Source organism: Chaetodon trifascialis, chromosome 23 (assembly GCF_039877785.1).
Source record: "Chaetodon trifascialis isolate fChaTrf1 chromosome 23, fChaTrf1.hap1, whole genome shotgun sequence".
Classification (NCBI taxonomy): Eukaryota; Metazoa; Chordata; class Actinopteri; order Chaetodontiformes; family Chaetodontidae; genus Chaetodon; species Chaetodon trifascialis.
This window is the reverse complement of record NC_092078.1, coordinates 11588517-11611540: the sequence shown is the minus strand read 5'-3', so window position 1 is coordinate 11611540 and position 23024 is coordinate 11588517. Positions and strand designations below refer to the sequence as shown.

The 23024-nt window shown below is 42.4% G+C and overlaps 1 protein-coding gene across 1 annotated transcript in view; it reads left to right on the top strand.

The window, feature by feature from the left end:
- LOC139351657 (ADAMTS-like protein 1) overlaps positions 1-23024 on the top strand; it is a 76426-nt gene that overhangs the window by 52891 nt on the left and 511 nt on the right. The window contains exons 3-12 of the mRNA XM_070993643.1: positions 7722-7849; positions 14912-14957; positions 15205-15441; positions 16628-16754; positions 17177-17251; positions 18162-18319; positions 21270-21381; positions 21585-21723; positions 21832-21882; positions 21969-22173. Coding sequence (XP_070849744.1) covers positions 7722-7849; positions 14912-14957; positions 15205-15441; positions 16628-16754; positions 17177-17251; positions 18162-18319; positions 21270-21381; positions 21585-21723; positions 21832-21882; positions 21969-22173 — 1278 coding nt within the window. The remainder of the gene's footprint in view (positions 1-7721; positions 7850-14911; positions 14958-15204; positions 15442-16627; positions 16755-17176; positions 17252-18161; positions 18320-21269; positions 21382-21584; positions 21724-21831; positions 21883-21968; positions 22174-23024) is intronic.

Below are 23024 nucleotides of genomic sequence, written 5' to 3'. Positions count from 1 at the left end.
TTTTATACTGTGGCCCAGAAAGCTTTTTAAACAATGGCTTTGGTGTAAATCATGGCTGGAGCACATACATCGTTTGTGGGGGTGGTTGGAGGCTACCATTTATCCCGCCTGAACCATTTAAGTCTACTCGTGGGAGCCAAGGGTTTGGGCTCTTGAGTGTAACTTAATGTCATTCCCTGGTAACTTTAGTTTCATTTGTCTCTCTTTCTGAGGTCTCGAGACCTGTTAACTCAGGCCGTCACCCCGTGATGTGGCAGTCTTTTAATATGACCCTTTATTCCCCCACAGAGGAGGACAGGAAAGGATCAGTTAAACATGGTGCCCCCTTTACAAGACTTAAAAAACATTGTCAGTTTACATTGATGTTATTTTGCACGAGAGAGCTGTTCTCATGTAATTTTACCCCACAGTGAATGATTAGAGACGCAGTGTTGGTATGTTTTGCCTCAGTATTCAAACTCACAGGGATATTAATTGGTTGGTTTTCTATCATGATGTCAAAAAGTGAAAGCACTGAGCAAATTTATGTTAAGTCAGCAACTCATTTTGTTGAAGTTAAATACAGCAATTTGTACTTAGTATATGTTTAAATGTACCACAGTAATATTGCCTGACTCAAATATATTATTTGGGAGAAATTAAAAATGTCTGAAGAAAGAAAGTTTTGGCAGTGTGACTGTGGTAATTTAGAGTTGTGGAGAGCAAGCTCAGTCCTGCATAAGCAAGTCATCTCAACAGTGAACTTGGGAAGAGTTTTTCAGTTCTTTCAGCTTTTGGTCAGGACAGCAATGACGTGATCTTTTCTCCCTTTTTAAAAGCACGTTGGTAATCACCTAGCTGATCGCTGTGATCTTTCGGAAGATGGCGACCAAAAACAAGTCTGACAGGGCAATAAATGTGAGCAGTCAATCAATGATGCAGGTTTTACACAAGCTGAATATATTTGGAAGGCAGACTGTGAAATTGTATCCATTTGCAGAGAAGATTTCTTGTTGAACATCGACCTGCCGTTGTTGGGAGACTCTGAGGCACCATGAAAAACTGCAAGGTAAGGGTGATAGCAGAAGGCCATCAGTAGACTACTTATCAGGAGCCTCTCTAGCTTGTTTACTTGTACTGTCATACTTGACCTCAGTGTAATTCTAACTGAACAGTACCATATCAAATAGAAGCAATGCAAACGTTTTCACAGGGAAAATGGTGATTAGTGTGTGACTGCTGGTCCACCGTGATCCACTGTGGTCCACCGTGTCAATGTCATGTTTGCTTCGTCTAGGCATAAAAAGAATGCACTCTCCGTGGTCAACAACAAACATGCAACGTCCGACTTTCAAAATAAAACTTGCAGAAAAATATTTCAGGTGATGTTTGCAGTTTGTTTAGACTTAGGCACCAAAACTACTTGGTTAGGTTTACAAGAAGATCGTGGTTTGGGTACAAATAAGTACATTATTTATGTAACTGAAGTTACGCATGTTATGTAAGTGAACTTAGTTACATAAGACAAAACAAGTCAATGTTGAGTTTGGGTTCCACTCTGGAAACGGCCCAGGTCTTCTGTGTGAGGGTCCTGTGTTTGACCCATCTATCGACCCCGGCCTCCTCCCTGTGCTACATTAATCCTTTGCTCCTGTCATTATCGCCCCCTGCTGGTACTCCACTGTCATATATACACTTGTACTTTTCACGCCTAGGCAAAACATGACACTGACACGTGGGTCTGTGTGATACTGTGCAGAAATAAGACATTACACCTTTAATTTAAGGATTTCATGAACAAGTTACTTTTCAAATTCTATATCACAGTCGTATTGGTGCAGAATTTACCCTCAAATCCTTTAGTTGTGTGAAGCAGTCTGTTGGAGAATATGATAATGAAGAGGATACACCTCAGGAACTGTAGTAAAATACATAGAACATGATTTTCATTAATGTTTTCCAATGTAACCTAGAAAACAACATTGTTAAGCCCCCAGCCAAAAGTAGTCAATCAGCAATAATCATGCTAGCAGATTTGCTCGCGAGCAGCAGTGCCACCTTGGCCACCCTTATTTGTCATGTGGCCCTTTTCTTGCAGGTTTCTTGAGGTCAGTTGAGAGTCTTTTGTGCCATGAAGGGTTTCTATTATTGTGGGCGTGCTAATTTTTACCTTCAAATGAAGTGATTTAGATAATCTGACACAATTGTTGGCATGTTTACAACCCATCCGATTGCCTGAACACCCCTGTGGGATTTTGTTGAAGTGATTTCACCGTGTTCCCAGATCTCAGCATTGACTTCAGGGAGTGCAGTGTTGTCATAACAGATTGAAATGATGATGAGCGTCTGTCTGTGGACAATCAGTTGCCCTAATCTTGCATGCTTCCCTCATGCAACCTAATATCCAAGCCTGCCCTTGTGTAAAATCACAATGCAATATATAATTTTTTTCTCACCTCATCGTCTTCATGGATTATTGTTTAAACTGTCAGGAGACACCTCCAGCAATGTTGTGGTAGAGAACTGGCTCCAAGTCAGTGTCAGTCAAACACTTTAATTTCCTCCTCGGGTGTTTAGTTTTAAACTCTGGGCACATCATCGATGCCACAGTTTATTTTCTGTAGTCATACATTTGCAAATATGAGAAGGATTTCTTCTGAAAGCAAATATCAGAAGGTTATGGATTAAGGGTGCAAGGGGGTATGATTTCTTTGTCGGCCTGTGAAAATGCACACGTCCTCGTCCCTTCCCGCTGGCACCGCAAAATACACCGGTGTTAAGTGGATAGTTGGGTGTGTTTGCATGTGGATGTGCGTTTCAGATCATTCCCCAATTCGCAGAATGTACAGACACTCCCCACTACCAAATTAAACAAGCCAAGTCTCTTACTGTCAGCAGCAAGTTAAGACCTCAAGACAGGTTTGCTGTGTATAAGTCAAGCATAAAAAGTGTGTGTGTGTGTGTGCTGGTTAAGTGTCAAGACATCCGCTCCGATGTTGTGATTAGGGTTGCTGCCTATTTGCTCTGGAGTGCAGCACATTCCTCGTAGCCTTAATTGATAGCAATTATGTGGTTTTTGATTTGCTGTTTGATTGGGAGGTGGATTTGAAGTCTTGATTTGTAGGGCACAGAGTTTTTATTGTCTTTGGAACGTCGCGGTTGAAATGCCTGAATGATAGCCTGCTACCTTGTAAGTCACATCAAGGGGCACCGCTGGCTTGGTGCTAACTTTGACTGCTCTATTTCTTTTTCGACTTTCTCTTTCAGCTTTTGTTTTCGTGTCTTGCCACTGCAAACGTTAAAACTGGAAAGTTACTCAGTGTATAGTATATTCCCTCTGTGCCAAGAGCTGTCCATCTCGCTGCTTGTTTTTCTCTATAACCAGAGGAATTGTCCCTCCAGGGGACACCTGGCTTGTTCCCCACCTCCACAGTGCAAATGTTCACTGGCTCAAACTGCCAGATGTTATGAAAGGCTCCATTGAAGTAGACCTTTACCTCATAAAGAAATCGAAAAAAAAAGTCACCATGGCTGAGAAGTCTATCATGATAGCTTCACTGACCGCACTATGTCATCTGATTTCCATGTCGCTCTCACATGCAACTCGTAAAGCAGAACACAGTCAGGAGATGCACATTCGTGTGTCTGTGCATCCATGTACATTTGAGCTTTTTCCTTAAGATACTCATAAAATGACTCTGTCAAATCCACATCCAAACGTGGTCAACCGGCAATAAACATGCGAGCAGATTAGCTTGCTCCGTGTGACTAAGAGTTTTTGACATTTCCAAAACAGAGTGCTGGCATTTGGCAGAGCAATGGCTCGCAGAGTTAGAAAGAAATGAGCAGCAGTGGCATGAGCAAAGTAAAATGAGAGAGAGGCAGGCTGGGAGGAAAGAAATCGAATATACGGTAAGAGAAAGACATTTGAGATATCAGGCAAAGAAATGGAAAGAATCAAAGGGGGAAGAAAATTGGTTTACAATTGTTGTCTGTCTGCCATTATTCCTTCTCTTTGACTATCTCTCTCTGTCTCTCTCTCTCTCTCTCTCTCTCTCTCTCTCTCTCTCTCTCTCTCTCTCTCTCTCTCTCACACACACACACACACACACACACACACACACACACACACACACACACAAATGTGTGAAGTTGTGAAGTTGCAGCTGGCTCAGCTCCTTGTTTGAACTAGCACGCTTGACTGAGGCCCATTTATTGATTGGCCAGTGTGCCAGACCTGAAGGACTCATAGGGCTCGGATCCCCCCGATTACTCCCCCACATTCACATGCATTGCACACACAAAAACACACACACACACACACACACACACACACACACACACACACACACACACACACACACACACACACACACACACACACACACACTCCCAGTCCGTCTCCCTTGCTCCCTCCCTCCCCTTCCCCAAGTTACTCCTGAGGAAGAACGGGAGCAAGTCAGAGAGGAGACGGCAGGCAGACAGGACACACAGATTGACCCAGAGAGGAGGGCATCACACATCGGGCTCACACACAAACACACACAGTCAGAACGGGAGTGATTGACTCACACTTTGAAAAGGCATGGAGCGAGATTTTTTGGCTTGCAAGCTACTGGTGACAGCTCTTCTCATCCTGGTACTGTAATCTTTCCTTTTTTTTCCCCTTTTTTTATCTTGGAAAAAATCATTCTGTTTAGTGAGATTTTTCTCATTGGTCCCCTTAAAATACGACCAAGTGATGCATTCAGAAAGTGTGTGTTTTAAAAGGTTGCTTTACTGTATAAAAGTGTGTACGCATGTGCAGTTTGTGTGTTATGATTGTGTGCAGTAGAAATGCACTCCTCAGATGCTGGAGACCTTCCAACAGTAGCTTTAACAGGGCAGTTAGTGTGACCTGACGTGTCCCATTTACTCCTGCTGAAGAGTCACAATGCATCCTGTGTTTTGGATCAAACTCACAAAAATAGACTTGTCATGCACGCGCAGGTCAGCAAGCTGTTTTCTGTGAGGTTGGAGCTCCCTGTTACATTACAGTGACTGCCGTACTTGCAGCATGATGGTGAGTACAGTGCCGTGCAGCGTGGAGCAGACGACAAGGGATTCAGCAGATGTGCAAATATCGTATGTCTTGCCGACTGAAAAGGCCATCGTATGTATATTGACACAGTCTGCAAAAAAGGCACCGGAGTCGGGTTTCTTTCCCCTGTCGAGGAGTTTTCCATCTTCAAGGAAAATGTCCTTAGTCTCAGTTGCTGACAGGTGACTTAAATAGAATCTGTCCATCAGAATAACATATAATATGGAGATCACTGGTCTTTTATCATATGCTCATTTCCTCTTTTCCACTTGATGTGAAAACATGGGATGGGTGACAGCCAAGGGGCCTCTGTGCTCATATGTTTGTCCTGTTTTTGTCATAGTAGAAGAACCAGAGCATAAATATGCTTAAATGCACATGCTTAGCTGTGTTAAGGGGTACTGTTAAGGTGCAGATAAAAACCCCGGAGGGATCGGAGCAGGAGAGGTGGGAGGTGTAGTGATGGAGGTTCGGAAGGCTCCAAGTGGATATCTGAGCCTTGTGATTATTGGATCTAAATCCCAGCAGGACGGCCGTCCGACTAGCGGAGCCTTGTGTTCCTCCGCCTCCATTGAGAACAATAGCAGCACAGTCAGCCAAACAAGCTCCTCATCTCCGTCCCTCCGTCCCTTCATCTACTTCCCCTCCTCTTTCCTCACCAGCCTTGTTATGCCTCAGGCTCTCTTGGCTTTGCAACACACGGCTCCCAACCGTAATTGACTGAAAAATTCACTGATTGCTTTTCAAAGGAGAATTAAGGTGGTGTGCTAACAGGCTGCCCAGAGCGCAGCCTGTGTTTATTTACCGTGGATCCAAACATTGAAATAGTTGGCCCGTGCAGAAAGTAGTGCCGTTGCAGATATGTTTGGCTGCAAGCGCTATTGGCTACGTATTTAGGTCTTGCCGTTCCTTTCTGCTGTTCCTCAGGCGTCATCAGCACTGACAGCCATTTATATCAGTCCCCACACACTTTTAATAAAGTGAACCCACCACCCCGCTCTGCAGCCTACATTATGGGTGTTTTTGCTACTGTGACCCAAAGAAAATAATCAAAGCACTGTTATTGCCTTCTATCTGCTTTTCTCTGCAAGATCCATTCGTTTTTGTACATGGAGCACAATGCCATGCTGTTGGGAAAAGGGGCCAAAGAGGTCAAAATAACTTGGCGTATCCTGTGTTTTTCCTCCAAAATCTCGAGGCTGTGCATCTCAAATGCAAGGCCGGACATTCACTGTAAACTATTTGTCAGCTCAGCAGACATAAATCTTTTAAAGAGCAGGTGTTACACATAAAGTTCTTACAGTCGCTCCTTTATTCAGTATGTTCAGGGTAAGTGGGCTTCTCGTGCCACACATTTCATTCCTAATCTGCAGGATTTAGGATTGTGAAGTCCCTGTCAGAAACTCTGCTGGATGTGCAAGCACAAACTGCACTGTTGCGGTGTCAGGATTCCATGGTGGGAGGCTGTCCAGAGCACACAAAAGCTGCATTTCTGCAATCTTAAAATGTTCTTTCATGCCTCATCAACACCTGAAAGACTAAAGCCTAAGTGTTCAGGTTATTGTGGAAAATGATCATTTTCGCTTCTATTCCTTTTCATGGTCTTAAAACCTCTGTTGAATGGCAGATTATTTTATTGAATGTGTTTGCACCTCTAGTCCTTTAAACCACATTCCTACTGCCATAGGAGGTGGATGATTTGTCCCAGCGTAAGCTCCAAGCTCAAAGTATTTTTTTCATGACTCAGGTTTTCATCCATTCAGTGGGTATAGAACCATTTTTTTCTTGGCCTCAGTCTCACTGGCAGAGTAGAATACCTCCATTGAGCTGTGCTGTCCTTGTTCTCGATAGAAAAAGCCATCTATTTTCCTCTAACTTCATTCAGTCAGCTCTGCAAAGGGCATTGAGAGGAGCTCGACTGCTGAGTCAAGCCAAGAGAAAGAAACATGACTCATGTGGCGCAGTAGATGATCCACATCGGATGACAGTGCCAGCCTCGCAAATAAACATCTTCTGCTGGTCCAGTCAAATGTAAACTGGGTACAAAAGGCCTTGAAAGGCAATGAAGAGTTAAGAGTCTAGTGTGGGTTGAAGAGGATCTTAATTTTTTGGCTGTCACTCTCCATCTGAGATGCTCATTGTCCTTGCAAAATTCATCTTCTTATAATATTGATTTTGGATCCTGCAGTAATATCCCCATCTCGACAGCCAAATACAGCATGATGCAATTAACAGAGAGAGGCACACATGAGAGGCCCGAAGTTTTAAGAGAGGACTAACATTTCATAATCTAAAGGATGACTCAGACATTTGAAATATGCAAAAGGGCAAAAGTCGAGAGCTTTTGATTACTTCCCCGTGCAGTCTCTCTCATCCTGTCACATGCACTCCTGTTTCATTTTCAGCAGCTCCTGGAATTTAGTTTGGGCTCTCGGCTAGCAGTCCTGGCTGTTTCGTGTGCTCTGCAAAAGAATAAATGGAGGAAGCCACGAGTCATGTGGCTGAGAAATATGCATGAAGGTTGCTTCAGTTCCAAAAGGGAGATTAGAGCATAAGTCTTTTATCATGTTAAAAGTGATAATAGTGCAAATATGGACTGCTCAAGGATGTCATTGACAGCACACACGTGCATAAACTCTCCACTTCCTTTTCTGCTGTGTAGAGCTCACGGACGGCCCGATCAGAGGAGGACAGAGACACTCTGTGGGATGCCTGGGGCTCATGGAGTGAATGCTCCCGTACCTGTGGAGGAGGTGCCTCGTACTCCCTCAGACGATGCCTCAGTTCCAAGTAAGGCCACCTCTTCGTCACTTCTCACCATAAAGCCCGATGCATACTTGACACATGTGTGACAATGCAGAGGACAACACTACGGCTAACACTGATGTTACTTACGTAGGAAAAATTTGAAATGCTAATGTATGCTACGACATCACACATTTATGATAGGAATGCTGAATGCAAAATATTGCTAATAGAGAAGCAAAAGGGAAGAAAGCTTGCTTGCGTCATGCTGTGTGTGTGGTAATGGCTTCTGGTATTTGAAGCCCAAGCCTCCAGTTTAATGAGTTAAACAAATCAAGTTCTGTTGCACTGATCGGATTTGGCTTGAAACTGCATGTCTTGTAGGAAAGCAGAGATTTCCGAAAATGAAATAAGTTAAGGTACAAACTAACACCTGAAGTACTGATCAGTGATTCTCCTCAGCTGGTAAATTTCTAACTTTCCTCTGCCTCTTTGAAAAATTGCTAAGAATACTCACAGAATGATGCAGTGTAATTGTAAGTCTCTGTTTTAAGAGATGCTTACACCACAGGAGGGGAGGATATACAGTAAATTGAATGTGTAATTTCAAGTTAGAACCTCATTAAGCTTCAGATAAATGGAAACATCACATAGACAATTTGTAAGCGTGTGTTCAAACACTTTTTCAAGGTAATCGCCTCTTTTAAAGAGCCAAGTCCTGACTGGGCTTGGAATGGTTTCCATTAAAGTGCCATATCATGGCTTTAAGATTCAAGAGAGCGAAGGACGGGGGGGGGGGGTCTTTTTCTGTTGCTCACAGCCACTCTGCCAAATAAATCCAGACAGCGTTCTTAATAGTGTGAGTAAATCTCACCAATCGCTCCATTCCCATGGGCTGTAATGAGGGTGCTCAAAATACCTATAACTGTTATGTGACTGTTAAATAGCCCTGCGGGGTCCACTGAGATCACTTGCCCATCCACCTCCTTAAACTGTCTAGATGGGCCTATGAGCCAAAATCAAAAATTCATCAGTGACAATAGGACCTGATTTTCAATGATGGCCCCGAAATATTTCTTCACAAATCAGAGCACAACAATCAGTGTCCTTTGCCAAAGTACATGTCACTTTTAATAACTCTTTGTGAGAGTTTGGGCTTTGCAAGCAATGAACCCATATTGGTTGGATTCCCACTGCTCATCATCTCGGCTTAAATCTCCGGATGAACTGGAACTTGCACTTTGGACCCCTCGGTCCTTTCATCCTCATACCAAAGTCACCCGGTTGGTTAGGCTTCAAGCTAACCCAGTGGGCTTCAGGATTAAAGCCCTAGGCCAAGTGTACTGGGCAAAGTGGCCAATTACAAATGGATTTGAGCAACAAGTGAAAAAAAAAGGAGACAGAAGGAGTGAGAGGGTATGTTTTCCATAGAAATGTCACATTTATAGACTGGGAAATAGCTGCAGGGTGACTTCACTGCATTCCTCTTTTTTACAGTTCCCCAAATGTATCGCTCTCATTTAAAGTAGCCAGTGTGCTTTGCTGCCAAAGTCACCTCTGTTTCACTGTTGGGGGGCTTCAGTGGGAGCTCCAGCAGTGACAGGAGCAGCCAGTAAGATCATAAAACAATGCAACTGTCCAAAGACACACTGACAAAACATCATACCTGAGGTCGCAACCCAGATGTTACTGTAGGGGGCTTCCAGTGTGCTATAACCATGAATCTGTCTGCACTGGAAATGGGAAGCCAGGATAAGAAGCATAAGGCTGTCAAAACCTCAAACCTAAAGTGCTCGCCCCCCCATGTACTGCATTGCAAACATTGAGGTCAATAGCTTTTTGAGGAGTTCATTTTGTGATAGCAGCAGCAGCCATTTCTCTTTGCTTGCCCAGAATTTTTTGGTCAGGCAAACCTCAGAATGCTACTGGCTGTAAAAGCAATTGACGTGTTAAGAGGTGTTTGGGGTTTGAGCTCCATGTGGCATGTAGGCAGTGTGTGTGTATGTGTAGCCCTGCGAGCTCATGTAAGTCCAGGCGGGTTTGTTTACAAACTTGTGCGTCCTTTGGCGGCAGCAGTAACGTATGGGATTCTTGAGCAAACGGCAGGACCCTCCATCCCACCTCATCCCACCTCACTCTGCTGTTGCGTGGGAATGAGGGGAGCAGTAGCCTGGAACCGGGTGGCAGATCAAACAGCGTCATTAAAAAGCACAGCACAAGGCCCCTTGTGTGTGTGTGACTCCTTGGAAAGAGAGGCTGGAAACGGGCCTGCAACACCCTCCAAACCAATACCACTCCAACTCTCTGACCTTTAACACACACACACACACACACACACACACACACACACACACACACACACACACACACACACACACACACACACACACACACACACACACACACACACACACGTAAGCCTGACTGCTAATGCAGAAAAAAACAAGAGTTAGACAACTTCCCTAAAGGGCACATGTAAAGTACAGACTAAACACAGATTGCCTGGCCCTCATTAGTCCCAACCACACAACACACTTCACTTGATCACAATCTCCATTATTAACAACAGCATAGCTGGTTTGAAGCAAGTGTGGACATATGGATTGGGTGTCATGGCAAGAGAAGGCGCTGTTCTATTATTTATGAGGCTCAGGGTTGGCAAACTCTTGTCATTTCTTTTTATAAAAAGAGGCCAGTCTCAGTGTTATTTTGACTTGACTAAGTAATCTTAAAAGGCGTGTGCCCCACTGATAACCTTCTACCATCAGGAAATAATGGCAAGCTGTCCTGGGCAGGGAAAAGGAACAAGTTAAGTGTCTAAGGGTTCTCAAAACTTCTCATTGCTGATAAGGACATTTTCACCATTCACTGAGTCACTGATCTGCAGAAATTACTGGCAGTGACATTAAATGACTGTGGCATTTTGGAATTTCACCAAAGGCACGCCGCAGATGTGTTTAAAGTCTATCTTTAAGTGGTATGGTCGTTAAAAGTGAATTTTCCAAGGCAATGGCTAATTAACTTGCTCTAATTAACTTGGGCCTGGCACCTTGATTGCGTTTCATTCCCTACAGTATAGGGACCACCCTCTGAGTGGCCTGTGCAGTGCTAAAAACACCTCCATTCTCGTGCCACTGAACCAGTGTCATGCAAGGAAAAACAAAAATACAAATTTAAGTTTTTACCTGATGATTGGGATAGACAGAGAGTTATTAAAATTCATCGTGAAGGTGACATGAATGTACCAAATCCCATTCGTCCTATAGTTTCAATAGTCCAATAATAGATATTTCAGCCAAAACCAATACCTCATGGTGGTGTCAGATAGAAAGTCAGTGCATCCCATCTGCTATCTGCAGATGTGGAGATTTTTCACCGGAGAACTGAAAACTTTGACCTATTGCTGAAAAGGGGATCAGGATAGTCCTTAGGATTCATCCTCTGGGCACCATGGACATCTGTTCCAATTTCAATCCATCCATCCAGACATGTAACTAAAAAACAAAAATATCAGGGGGTTACTAAAGTATGTAAGCTTTATCCTCGGGGGCCCATGAACATCTGTACAAAATAGTCTTGGTAGTGTGACATATTTCAGTGTGGACCAAAGTGACTACCCAACCTACGACCTTTGTCATCCGTGGAGCGGTGCCTCTGCCATGTTTGGGTGGTGTTACAGAAAAAGTCATGATGTCATTGAATTCCAAAACAGTTTACCCCCTTGGGATCATCAATTTGCTCAGGAAATTTCTTCTCAGCCTGTCCATTAGATTATGAGATATCTTGAAGGCAATGTTGACATTTTGGCTTGAGAGTAGTGCTAAAGGAAGTGGTCACTTAGGGTCCAAACTGGAAAATCTTCATCCTTTAGGGAGCATGAATGTGCACAATAAATTTCATTGCATTCTTCCCGTTTGGTTTTTATATGTCTTCTGTGCAAAGGGGGAACTGGCTGCCTGACAGAAAACTTTAGGGGGTCACAAAAACATCAGGATTCATCCTTAGGGGAACACGAATATGCAATAAAAAATCAACTGTAGTTCAGCCATTACTTTTGAAATATATGTACTCATGGATAAAATCATATTTATTCCAAATTTTGACAATCTCAGCCAGTAGTTGACATCTTGCTGTAAGAGTGTCAAAGTGTTGGACTTACTTGCCTAGTCCTCATGTCTCTGTTGATATGAAAATGCAAAAACACAATTGAAGAGCTGTTAAGAGCATGCCAAACCAACAGACAGCAGTAAAACCCTAACCCTAAAGTCATGTTGGCCAATTATCCTGGAAAAAAAGCTGTTACTCATAGGCTACCTACAACCAGGGGTCCTACAAGGTCTCCTCCAAAACCTGCGATGTTGTCATTGGGTTCTGTGCCATTGGAGTGTTGGATTATATAGCAGTGACCTCCGTAGCGCATTCTGAGGCCCCTATTTGTGGAAGAGTAACTCTACACTTATGTGTAAACATGTAAAAAGTCCTGTTAGCAAGGTTAGCACCAGCACTGTTTTGGCCATGCCTGACATTCCACAAAAATGCCTCATGCAAACAAAGAAGAAAACATTGACATCACAAGTGAAAAACCTTGTTTTCTCTGTCTGCACTGCACAAGGAGGTTCTCAGTATCTTCACCCTGAATGGAGTTTTCCAAAAGCTCCATTTTCAGTGACCAGAAACTGCATTTGTGTTTCATAGAAAAAGCAAAGTTATGGTGCTTGTCTCTCTCCCTCTCTGTTTATACACGACTGACAAATATGTAGAATAAGAACACAATTTAGAAAACAGTCACAATTGGAAGTGATGCTATTTCTAATAAATATTGTGGGTGGGCAGATATATATATTTCATCATGTAGGAAGAAATTGGGGGACTTGAAACTCCAGGAGAACAGTAGGGACAGGGCCTGGAAACTCAAAAGGGATGGAAAGCATGGGATGCATTTTCATTATTTATCAGAGTCAGATTGTTTATATCATAGCACATATGAGAGCTTGAATTTAAGAGACTATCAGTGTGTTTTCTTGCCAGATTTCGCTCGCCGCACATGGAGAAAATGAAACAGACGCCAAAGCTATCGCTGCAGATCTCGAGCCAGATGCAGAGCTCCACGCCGCGGCATGCTCTGTCTGAACACCCCAATTGGTTAACACAGGCGCCGAAAGGAGCTGGGCAGCGCTTCCACCTCCTGTGTGTCCCCGGTGTTAGATGGCCTGACTGCTCTCAACTTTCCGAAACTGATCAATAGCAGAGCTCACAGCAAGAGCGTATTTAAGACATTACAAACTCATGTGCCCACTCGCCTCAAGTGTATCAATATTATGGCAAAGGTTGTGGAGCTGGTTGCAATTACTTTCAATCTAGCAAGAAGAGTTGATGACATATATATGGGCTTTATGAGCCAGACAAATTTTACTGCATATCCAATATTATAAGAAGTTATTACTGTGAATTTTTCATGGTTACAATAGATTTCAGTTCATTTCTTGTCTGAGGATGAAGTTATTGGCATGCTCGATGCTAGTTTTGCTTTATGCAGTCTTGTGTGTAGTTAATTGATGAGCAAACTCTCTGTAGTTGTGTGTTTTGTGTATATTTGGCAGAAAAGTCTGGGATCATAGTCTCTGAGTTATGGCTTTTGTGCTCCAGGAATTCTGATATTTCAACCAAGTCGTTTTTCCCTAACCTATGATGACGCCATGATGAATCCCTAGTCCCGGCCCTACTTCTGCTTAGCCTCCACGTTGTGGCTTCCAAAGTCAAGAGGAAATGAAAAGGGAAATTCATTTTATTCCTTTTGCCTTTTTTTAATGTCTAGTTTATATATTGCGTGTCCCACTGATCCAGATCTTTGCTACCTGTCTCTCAACTCTTGGTCTTTGAAAGTCTCTTGTTTGGGTTCAAGCCTCATGACCTGCTGTTTAGTTTGGCTGAGGGGACTGTCTGGATTCGTCACAGGGTCTAATGTTCTTGCCATGCCACACACTTCACATCCACTCCCTCTGCTCTCTGGAATAATATTATAAAAACCCTAAAGCCCTCATTCATCCATGAGTCCAAACTCTGCAATGTTGCCTCCAATCATGATTCCAGATTAGCTAACGGCCAATGACACAGGAATTCCTCTCAAGTTTCCAAACTCCAAAGAATATCCTTTGATTAGTTTTTGCTGGGGTCTTGAATGATTGGCCTATCATAGCCACCATCAATGGTTTATCACCACTCAGCATCAAAGCACAAAAGAATCCTAATTTTCAATAAGTGGTTCAATCCATGATTTGGGCAAAAATGCTGCAGACTGTCATGTGGATAGTCGCGATCCAAACTGTTCCAATCTGTTCAGCAGACACAGCACAGAGGGCTATACTGTGTCTACTGCACTACTGTATGTGCAGTACTGTTGGTTTATCACACGAGGATTTATGTAAAGACGGATCATTAAGACAAATGAGAGCTTAGTCTTATATGTTCATATTCTCAATGCCAGTGGATTTTTTGTTCCTTATTACATCTACAGTACAAGTAGGTGATGCCAGTTTGAAATCTGATGATCTACACAAAGGCTTGACTTGCACTGAAAATGGAGGCATGGCCCAGTCACTTTCCAGATCCCATCAGTGCTTTGTGTTTAGTGATATCGTTGGCATGCTTTGGGATAGCTGACTAACTAGGGCGATGGCCATGGTAAACATAGCACTGCTATGTATGCTGTGCTAAGTGCAGCCTCAAAGAGCTGAAGGCATGGCTGTGGACTCTTGCTTTGTTCTACCACTATTGCTACGGATATTATTACAGCTGTTATAATTTCTTCATAATTTGCTAAACTTTTATAAATTATTCCTTCATTGTGCCCTGCTCCTCTGAACCAAACATGCCATATGCGCTTTCATAAACGCACAATGTGAATTAAATCTTGAATTAAATCTGTTAAATGTTTGCAAACACACCGCAGTCCCCACAGTTGCGGGTTGCCACATCATCACTGCAGGATTCCAGACTCTGCTCAGCAATTCAAAAAATGATAAGAGTCCATGGTTGAAATACCAGCGAAGATGATTGCGTTGTGGTTTGTTTTGTCATTCACCCACATGTTCATTCTGTCTTCTTCAGGACCTGCGAAGGGCAGAATATCAAATATCGCACATGCAGTAATGTGGTAAGTTCGGCAAAGTCATCTGTATGTGATGGATGTCAGTAGAGCTTTCAACTGGCTTTTGTTGAGAGAAGCTAAAATAGCAATGGTGATTAAGAGACTTGAGGAACTGTGAAAATATTACTGAGTTTTATAGTTAAGGGGTCTCATTTAGGGATTTTGGTCCTGTTGTTCAAAAGAAAGTGAGAAGTTGTCGAGCAATCCTTCCACCAACACCTTTGGACCACAAAATATATATATTTACCCTCAGGATTGCCCGCCCGATGCCGGGGATTTCCGTGCCCAGCAGTGTTCAGCTCATGCAGATGTGCGATACCAGGGTCAGTACCACGAGTGGCTGCCTGTGTACAATGACCCAGACAACCCCTGCGCTCTCAAGTGCAAAGCCAAGGGCTCAGGTCTTGTGGTGGAGCTGGCCCCCAAGGTGCTGGATGGGACACGCTGTTACACCGAGTCCTTGGACATGTGTATCAGTGGAGTCTGCCAGGTAGGAGAAAGAATCAAAGAGCTTTATTATTTTCACCACTGAGGAGCTCATATTTATTTCTTTTAATTTATCTATTGTGGAAATCGCAGGAATTTCAGTGTTTGGACATTTGCACAAGACAGGTCCCAAGACAAACTTCCCAGAAACCAAAAATGTGATTTAGATCAATTTTTATTATTAAGAAAATCTGAAAAATGTATCTTCCAGAGTGCAATCCTGTAACAATGTGTTAGGCAGTCTCTGAATCCAAGGCAGTCTTGGAGAACTTAAGGACTAATATGCAATGCAGCATGATTAAGAGCTTTTAATCCAACATAAAAACACCTGATTTGAGCAGATATCATCCTTCCAGAATTCTTCTTGAGATAATGACATATTGAGATTTTTATGAGAATGAATTTGAAGTGTTCACAGTATGAGACAGAAAACAGATTGTGAATAATAAGGGAACAACAGCTAATCACTAAGCTGTAAACCTCTCAAAATCTGCAGTTTGAGAAAAAACTATACAAATTAATCAGATTTTGACCATACAAGTCTGTAAAAACACAAATACATATTTACTGGTTCACAGCTGTTTCATTATAGCTGGATTTGGATGCAAGAACTAAAAAGGGAATAATTCAAGGAAAACTACGCACACTCAAAATGCTAATATAATGCCATCTGCTTTACAAATGAATAGCCAATGAGGATAATGTTGGAGGCTTTTGACTGACAGTCCAGGAAATAGTTTACAATGCATTTTTTCCCGGTTGAGTGAAATTACGTCCCAAGGCACCGTGTGTGCAGAGACACACAGGGATTTTAATGCACTCCCTTACCATGCTTAGAATCACACTGTGGTTTCGGTTTTGTCTTACCAACAGAAATTGCGAAAAACTCCATCAATCAACCATGGATGGTTGCAGAAAACGTGTAACAGAAAACAGTGCAGTATTTTTGGAGAAACCCATCATCAACTCAAAGGGGATGTTTCATGTTATCTTAGAAATACAAATAACAGATCTGGTGTGAATATGGGAGAAACCAGATGGTTGTTTGGATCATTTGATTATAGCATTTACCTGGTATGAAGAAAGACATTTTCTGTTATTAAATCCATTTTGAATCAGAAGATCAGAAATTGGGTTAGAAATCTTGGTTAATGTTCTTATTGTGCAGCTTTCTCTGTGTGTTATTGTAGATTGTAGGTTGCGATCATGAGCTGGGGAGCACAGCAAAGGAGGACAACTGCGGCGTCTGCAATGGAGATGGCTCATCCTGCAGACTGGTGCGAGGACACTACAAATCCCAGCATGCTTCAGGAAAAAGTAAAGAAGCCGCACTTGGGCAGTTTTTGTTTGTTTCATTTAAACACGCTAACTTTTCAACTCATTTGTCATGTTGAGCACATTAGGGTCAGTGCACTTGTCACAAGGAGTCTGAAAAAACACACCCTGGTGATGACCTAGTGATGTCATCAGGGTCATTTTATCATCAAATCAAATGTAAAGCCTATATTACAATCTGGGGGCATTACGTTTGAGAGAGGTGGGTGTCTCATGTTGATGATGCTGTGGAGTTGCATTATGGGAAGTTTAGGATTCAGTGATTTTGGGTCAAGTCACTCAAGTCAAATCAGCTTATGCTACGATTGCGCTTGTATTGCCAGTTGTAATTGTATTGATTTTGTTGCATTCCTATCATTTTTGATCAGATATTTTGTGCTATTTTTCTTGTTTGTCTCACCCAGCTGAGGACACAGTTGTCGTCATCCCCTATAAGAGTCGTCACGTACGCCTCGTCCTGAAAGGCCCGGATCACTTGTGTAAGTCCTGGTAGGTCCAGGGTGCCCTTCCATCCAAAACAGTTGAACATGATATTTACATTTGGCAGCATTTTTTTATTGCCAAATACCTGCACATTAAATCCTGCATGTGCTCTGTGAGTTTTACTGCAGGTCATGATATGTTTGAATGACTTGTGATACAAAAAGAATATTATTTTTTCATTATACATGTTTTATTTGGTTGACCTTTCTAATTAATATCTCAACCAAATGATTAACCTTTTATTTGCTATTCCAAAATACATTACATTTTGGGCTCTCTCATAAAGAGTGGTTTTTAAAGTAGCTGGGAGCAGAATAACCAGATGAGGTATTTATTTCTCCCCTTTGCTCTGGCTCTGAGAAGACGTGAGGCTTCCAGCAAATATCAGTGATGTCAAAGTACTGGCATCAAACTCCCCACTGGACCAAATCGATAACAAATGTTCCCGCTCTGTACCTTTCCTTTGCGCAACGCTTAGTTTACAGATTGCTTCCTGAACCTGGCCAAGAGAACGTCTTTTTCTGAATGGACAGATTTTCTCATCAGATATTTCCCCTGTCCTTCTTGGCCGAGGGCACTTAAATTGTAACCATCTGTCCGTCAATGATGACTGCTGCTGGTTACTACTCTGTGTGTCTGTTGTTTTTGTTTAAATGTCTGTCCTGGAATCACACAAGATCTTATTAGTGCCAAGGCTAAAGTAAGGTTACTGCTGCGCTGGCCTGTTAGCAGACCTGCATGACTGATGATCTCCTGGTAGTGCCAAAGTGAGTCGGTGCCTGCAAACACAACAGCCAGTCTATTATTCTTTATGGAACTGTATCTGACGAAAGGTTGTTCTGGCCATGTTGTCTGATGCCCGATGCGTTCATTGTGCTCTAGCTATCCACTTTGTTTCTCCTTCAGATGTGGAGAGTAAGACGCTACAGGGGGTAAAAGATGAACTGGTCTTGGATAAATCAGGGCAGTACCACCTGGAGAACACCACCTTGGACTTCCAGAAACTCTCAGATAAGGAGGTTCTGAGAATCACTGGCCCACTCGGAGCTGATTTCACAGTCAAAGTAAGAGCTTAAGTGTATCAATTTCAGTGACTTAAAGCTGCTCTAATCCAATTTTTATATTATGTATTATTACGTGCGCTGTGAAACCAGTTTTTCAAAACGACATCACCAAACTCTTCAGTTTCCCTCAGATCTATGCAGCCTTTCAAGTTAGCGTCTTTCAGCATTGTTTTGGTTTTTCAGCCCTCCACATCACTGTGTTGGTTCACTATCACCACTGTTGTCAGCATCGTCTCCAGTCAGCTCTTTTCAATGAACACTCCAATAACCTCAAAGTACTCTATCTGTCCAGCACCAAGCAACGACAGACAAGCTAGAGGAGCATTTAGTTGCTAAAGAGCCAGATGTTACCCTCAGTCGTTGCTGGAGACCAAAACAGAGCTAAAAGAAGAGTATGTATTACATTTGTTGGGTGCCCAGAAAGTATGAACAAATGCCAACATATTCAAAATATCAACTTTTATGGCTGACGATAGTATGACAATGATGTGAGTACAGCTTGTTCCGCTGGCCCCAATTGGCCCCCCAAAAAAACCAACTATTAATACTGCTTTGAATACAGTGAGTTGGAAAGTTTAGAGGAGCAAATTTAGCTTATTAACTTCACTCTACTGATCAACTGTCATCATTCTGACATTTTTGTTATCTGCAGCTCAAAACTGTAGTTTTAGCAATGCAAAGCTGAGCCGAACTGGACTAGGATAAGTTTCTTATTTCCACAAACTCCCGGTGAACTCCCCGTGTCATGCACAGTTCAAAACAGATTTGATTTCGCATGTTTAGATTTAAAGATATCAGGATGTGTGAGCCGCTTAAATATGAAATGCAAAAGACTTTTTCTGTCCATTGGTGCTCTCCAAAGGACAACATTTGTTTTTGACACAGTGTGTCAGACAGTGATAACTGCAGTATCACACACATTTGTAGCGCCAAATCCAGTGGTCGGTTTTGGTTTAATGATGCCAAACAATTTCATATTTTTGGCTGCCACACTTAATGTTACTTCATGGTGTAAATGTTGCTTGTTGAAACTTGTATTTGATAACATAAATTCTGTCCATAATTCCAGCAATGGAGCACAGGATTTTTAATAGGGCCATGACACAATGGCTACAACCTCTCTTTCTGCTTTGTCACACACACACACACACACACACACACACACACACACACACACACACACACACACACACACACACACACACACACACGCACACATGCACACACGCACACATGCACATGCACACATTCTCAGGCGAGGGCCAGTCAGTGGACATTAAAAATTATACAGGCCATGGACTGGGAAACGCCTGTGAAAACTTCCCTCCTCATAAACACAAGTCAGGATCGGACAATAAATAGAAATTCAGGAGACAGAAATCTGAGAGGCCGTAAATGCATAATTTTCTAATCTGTTGCGAGGCAGACAGCCAGTTCATATCGCAGTGCTGGAAAAAGGCTTGGACAAATGGAAAATCATGTTAAAAAGTTGCCAGACAGTCTTTCCACTGTAAACACATGATTGTGAATGAGTGGCAGTGGAGTTTGATTTATCCATGTTGTAGGTATAATCTGGTTTGGGGCATTTCTTCACTATGGTTGAGGCGTGAGGTTGGAAGAAAAATGTTTGCTGAAGTATTTATGAAACTTTGCAAAATGTCGAATGAAGCACGTACACATTTGATCCACATGGCTTAATTTCTGTAAAACCAGTTTAGTCGTCTTAACTCACCTAAGCAAAAGCACTGAGGAATTGTCTCCTCTCCTCCAGTAAATTATTTATCACTCCCTATAATAGATAGGCCTACAAGAACGTGTGTTCAACCTTTGATCATGCAGAAGCTGACATTTCAGGTTACTCAGGGTTGCATTCCTCCAATGTGTCTGTGTGAAAATCTCGAAACAGATTCCAGTCATTTGTTGGCGCTGTCGGAGAACAAAGCTACAGTAATTTCAGCTGCATCAGCCTTTTCCCCTCCAGACTCATGTCTTCACTCTGAAAACAGAGTCAGTGAACTGAAAAGAGAACAAACAAAACTGTTAACAGTTTTTATTGTTTTCATATTTCCAGCTAAACACAGAAAAGGTCATCTTAGGAAATGATCATAAAACAGCAGTTTAAAAATCCAGTTTAACACATAAATGATATTTTGTAGGCTGTATACTACAGTATATCTGTTTTAACTTTGAGTTGTAGCTCAGCAACTTGTACTGCTGTCAACATTTCCTTCCCCCCACACTTTCATGTTAGCAATACATAACCAACAGCTTGTCTGGCCTCTGTGGGCAGGTTTTCTCATGAGGACTGCTGGAGGGACGTCATTTAGCTGTGTTATTACAGATGGTGGCAAATCCAAAGTAAATTCTACTGGAAATCATTAATTTCTCATGTATTAAGTAAATAAATTAAGGACAGCACCTTTTAGCACCCGATTGTGCTAAGTGATGCGATGACTTGTGACAGTTTTTTTGCTACTACTGTGAAATGCCATTTTATTCTCCAAGTGCATGTGGTTAGTGCATCGACCACTAGAGGGCATAAAGACCCAGAAGCAAACCTGCACTGACGTATATCACATAATGGGAGCTGTTGCTCTATCACTTAGCATCTGACTAGATTAGCTGCGTTAATGTTACATAATACATAATTCTAAGAGCTGCTGGTAGGCAAATTTTGTTACCGTAGCCAGGCTAGCTGTTTCACCAGCTTCCGGTTTCTATGCTAAGGTAAGCTGCTGGTAGTAGCTTCATTTAAAGAGCTGTAAGAGTGGGAACAGGACCTTTTTTCATGTTCCCATTATGTGACATATAAATCTGGGGAACATAGGATCCTGGGAACATAGAAATAACATCCTTTAGGCTTTTTACAGTAAAATGAAAGCCTTGCTGTGGCATGGTTCTTCAAATTGAAACTAATTTAGCGGTCACACCATGAACACTATTTATATAGGTGCAGTTTGCCAGTGGAGCAGACAGTGTGATTCAGTACATCTACTACCAGCCCATCATCCACCGCTGGAGAGAGACCGACTTCTTCCCTTGCTCCGTCACTTGTGGTGGAGGTAAGATGGAGTTGAATTGCTGGCATTGTGAATTAATTACTTGATAGCAAGCCAGCAATATTGCCAACCAAGTGATGGGAAACTGTGATGACAACAAGATATCTTCTGTGCCAGATACTATCAATAATATAATGTTTGCTAAATACTTAATATTGAATTATTGCGTCTTATTGCTTTTGGGATGAGTAACATTTTGTTTGTAGGGTACCAGCTAACATCAGCAGAGTGCTTTGACCTTCGGAGTGGTCGGGTGGTTGTGGATCAGTACTGCCATTATTACCCAGAGAACATCAAACCAAAACCCAAGCTCCAGGAGTGTAACATGGACCCCTGTCTGGCCAGGTTAGAGACTTAGAGCCTTCTAACCACAAATATCCATATTTAATGATCTGCCAGCAGCACTTTGTATAATCCTAAAACCTAATTTCCTGAGTTGATTTTGCTTTTTAGTGACGGCTACAAGCAAATTATGCCTTATGACCTCTACCACCCTCTGCCTCGGTATGTACTCACAACTATAAGGTGAAATAGTGACAATGTTGACAAACCCCATCCATGAATCCATGACTAACCTTTTACAATGTTAGATGGGAGAGCAGTCCCTGGACTGCCTGCTCCACCTCCTGCGGCGGAGGCATCCAGAGTCGCTCAGTGTCCTGTGTGGAGGAAGACATGCAGGGTACCATCACTCCCACTGAGGAATGGAAGTGTCTCTACTCCCCCAAGACAGCTATCCTGCAGCCCTGCAACACCTTCGACTGCCCCACCTGGCTGGCACAGGAGTGGTCACCCGTAGGTGTCCTCTTTTATTTTTTCTTATTAAGATGCAGCAAATAAATATTAAAGGCCACACTGAGCTTAAATTCATTAAAGTTGTTCTTTTGTGAGGCACCGCAAAGCCTCACAAAATTAGAAATGTTAAAAAAGTTCAGTTAAAAATGCCTAGAAACAGTTTAAATAGATGTCTTTTTGTGTTCTGTCGCTGTTACCACCTGGCAAGTCAAATAATAGCAAATGGTTCATTTGTCGTTTTTGTCTGTGAGTCACCACAGTGGGTCTTAATTAGCCCATGGTGTAAAAAAAATAGCATGATTAATTGTCTCAGGGAGAAACAAAAATACACAACAGCCTGAGCTGGGATTTATCATCTCTTCAGGCATTTTTTGCACGTCAGGAAGACTTGTAACAGCTTCAGTGAAAGCACAAACTTGTTGTGTGATTCAGAGTAGCACTTCTAACATCAATTTAAGTGCCCTTGACCACCCTTGCCCTTGAACACACCATTCAAAACATAAAGGCTTTGATTAAAACCCCAAAGGCAGCAGCAGATATGGATTCTTAAACTCTTTTTTTGCACACCCAGGTTATCATGGCGGTGCACCTGGATCATTTAACATACTTGTTAGCTTATTTGTTTGGCATATTTGCTGTTACATTACCCAGAAATGTCCCATACAGCTTCCTTGTGGGGATTTTTCAACCTCACCAGTTATACAGGCACAAGCAGAAGCACTGGGAGCTTAATCTGTGGTCCTCTAAAAACCTGGATGCTGTTTACCTAGCACATTCTTCCTTGTGAACTTGCCTTTAAATGCTTGTTTTGGCAGAGGATACACAAAGTTCACCCCTGTGCAGAGAGCTGC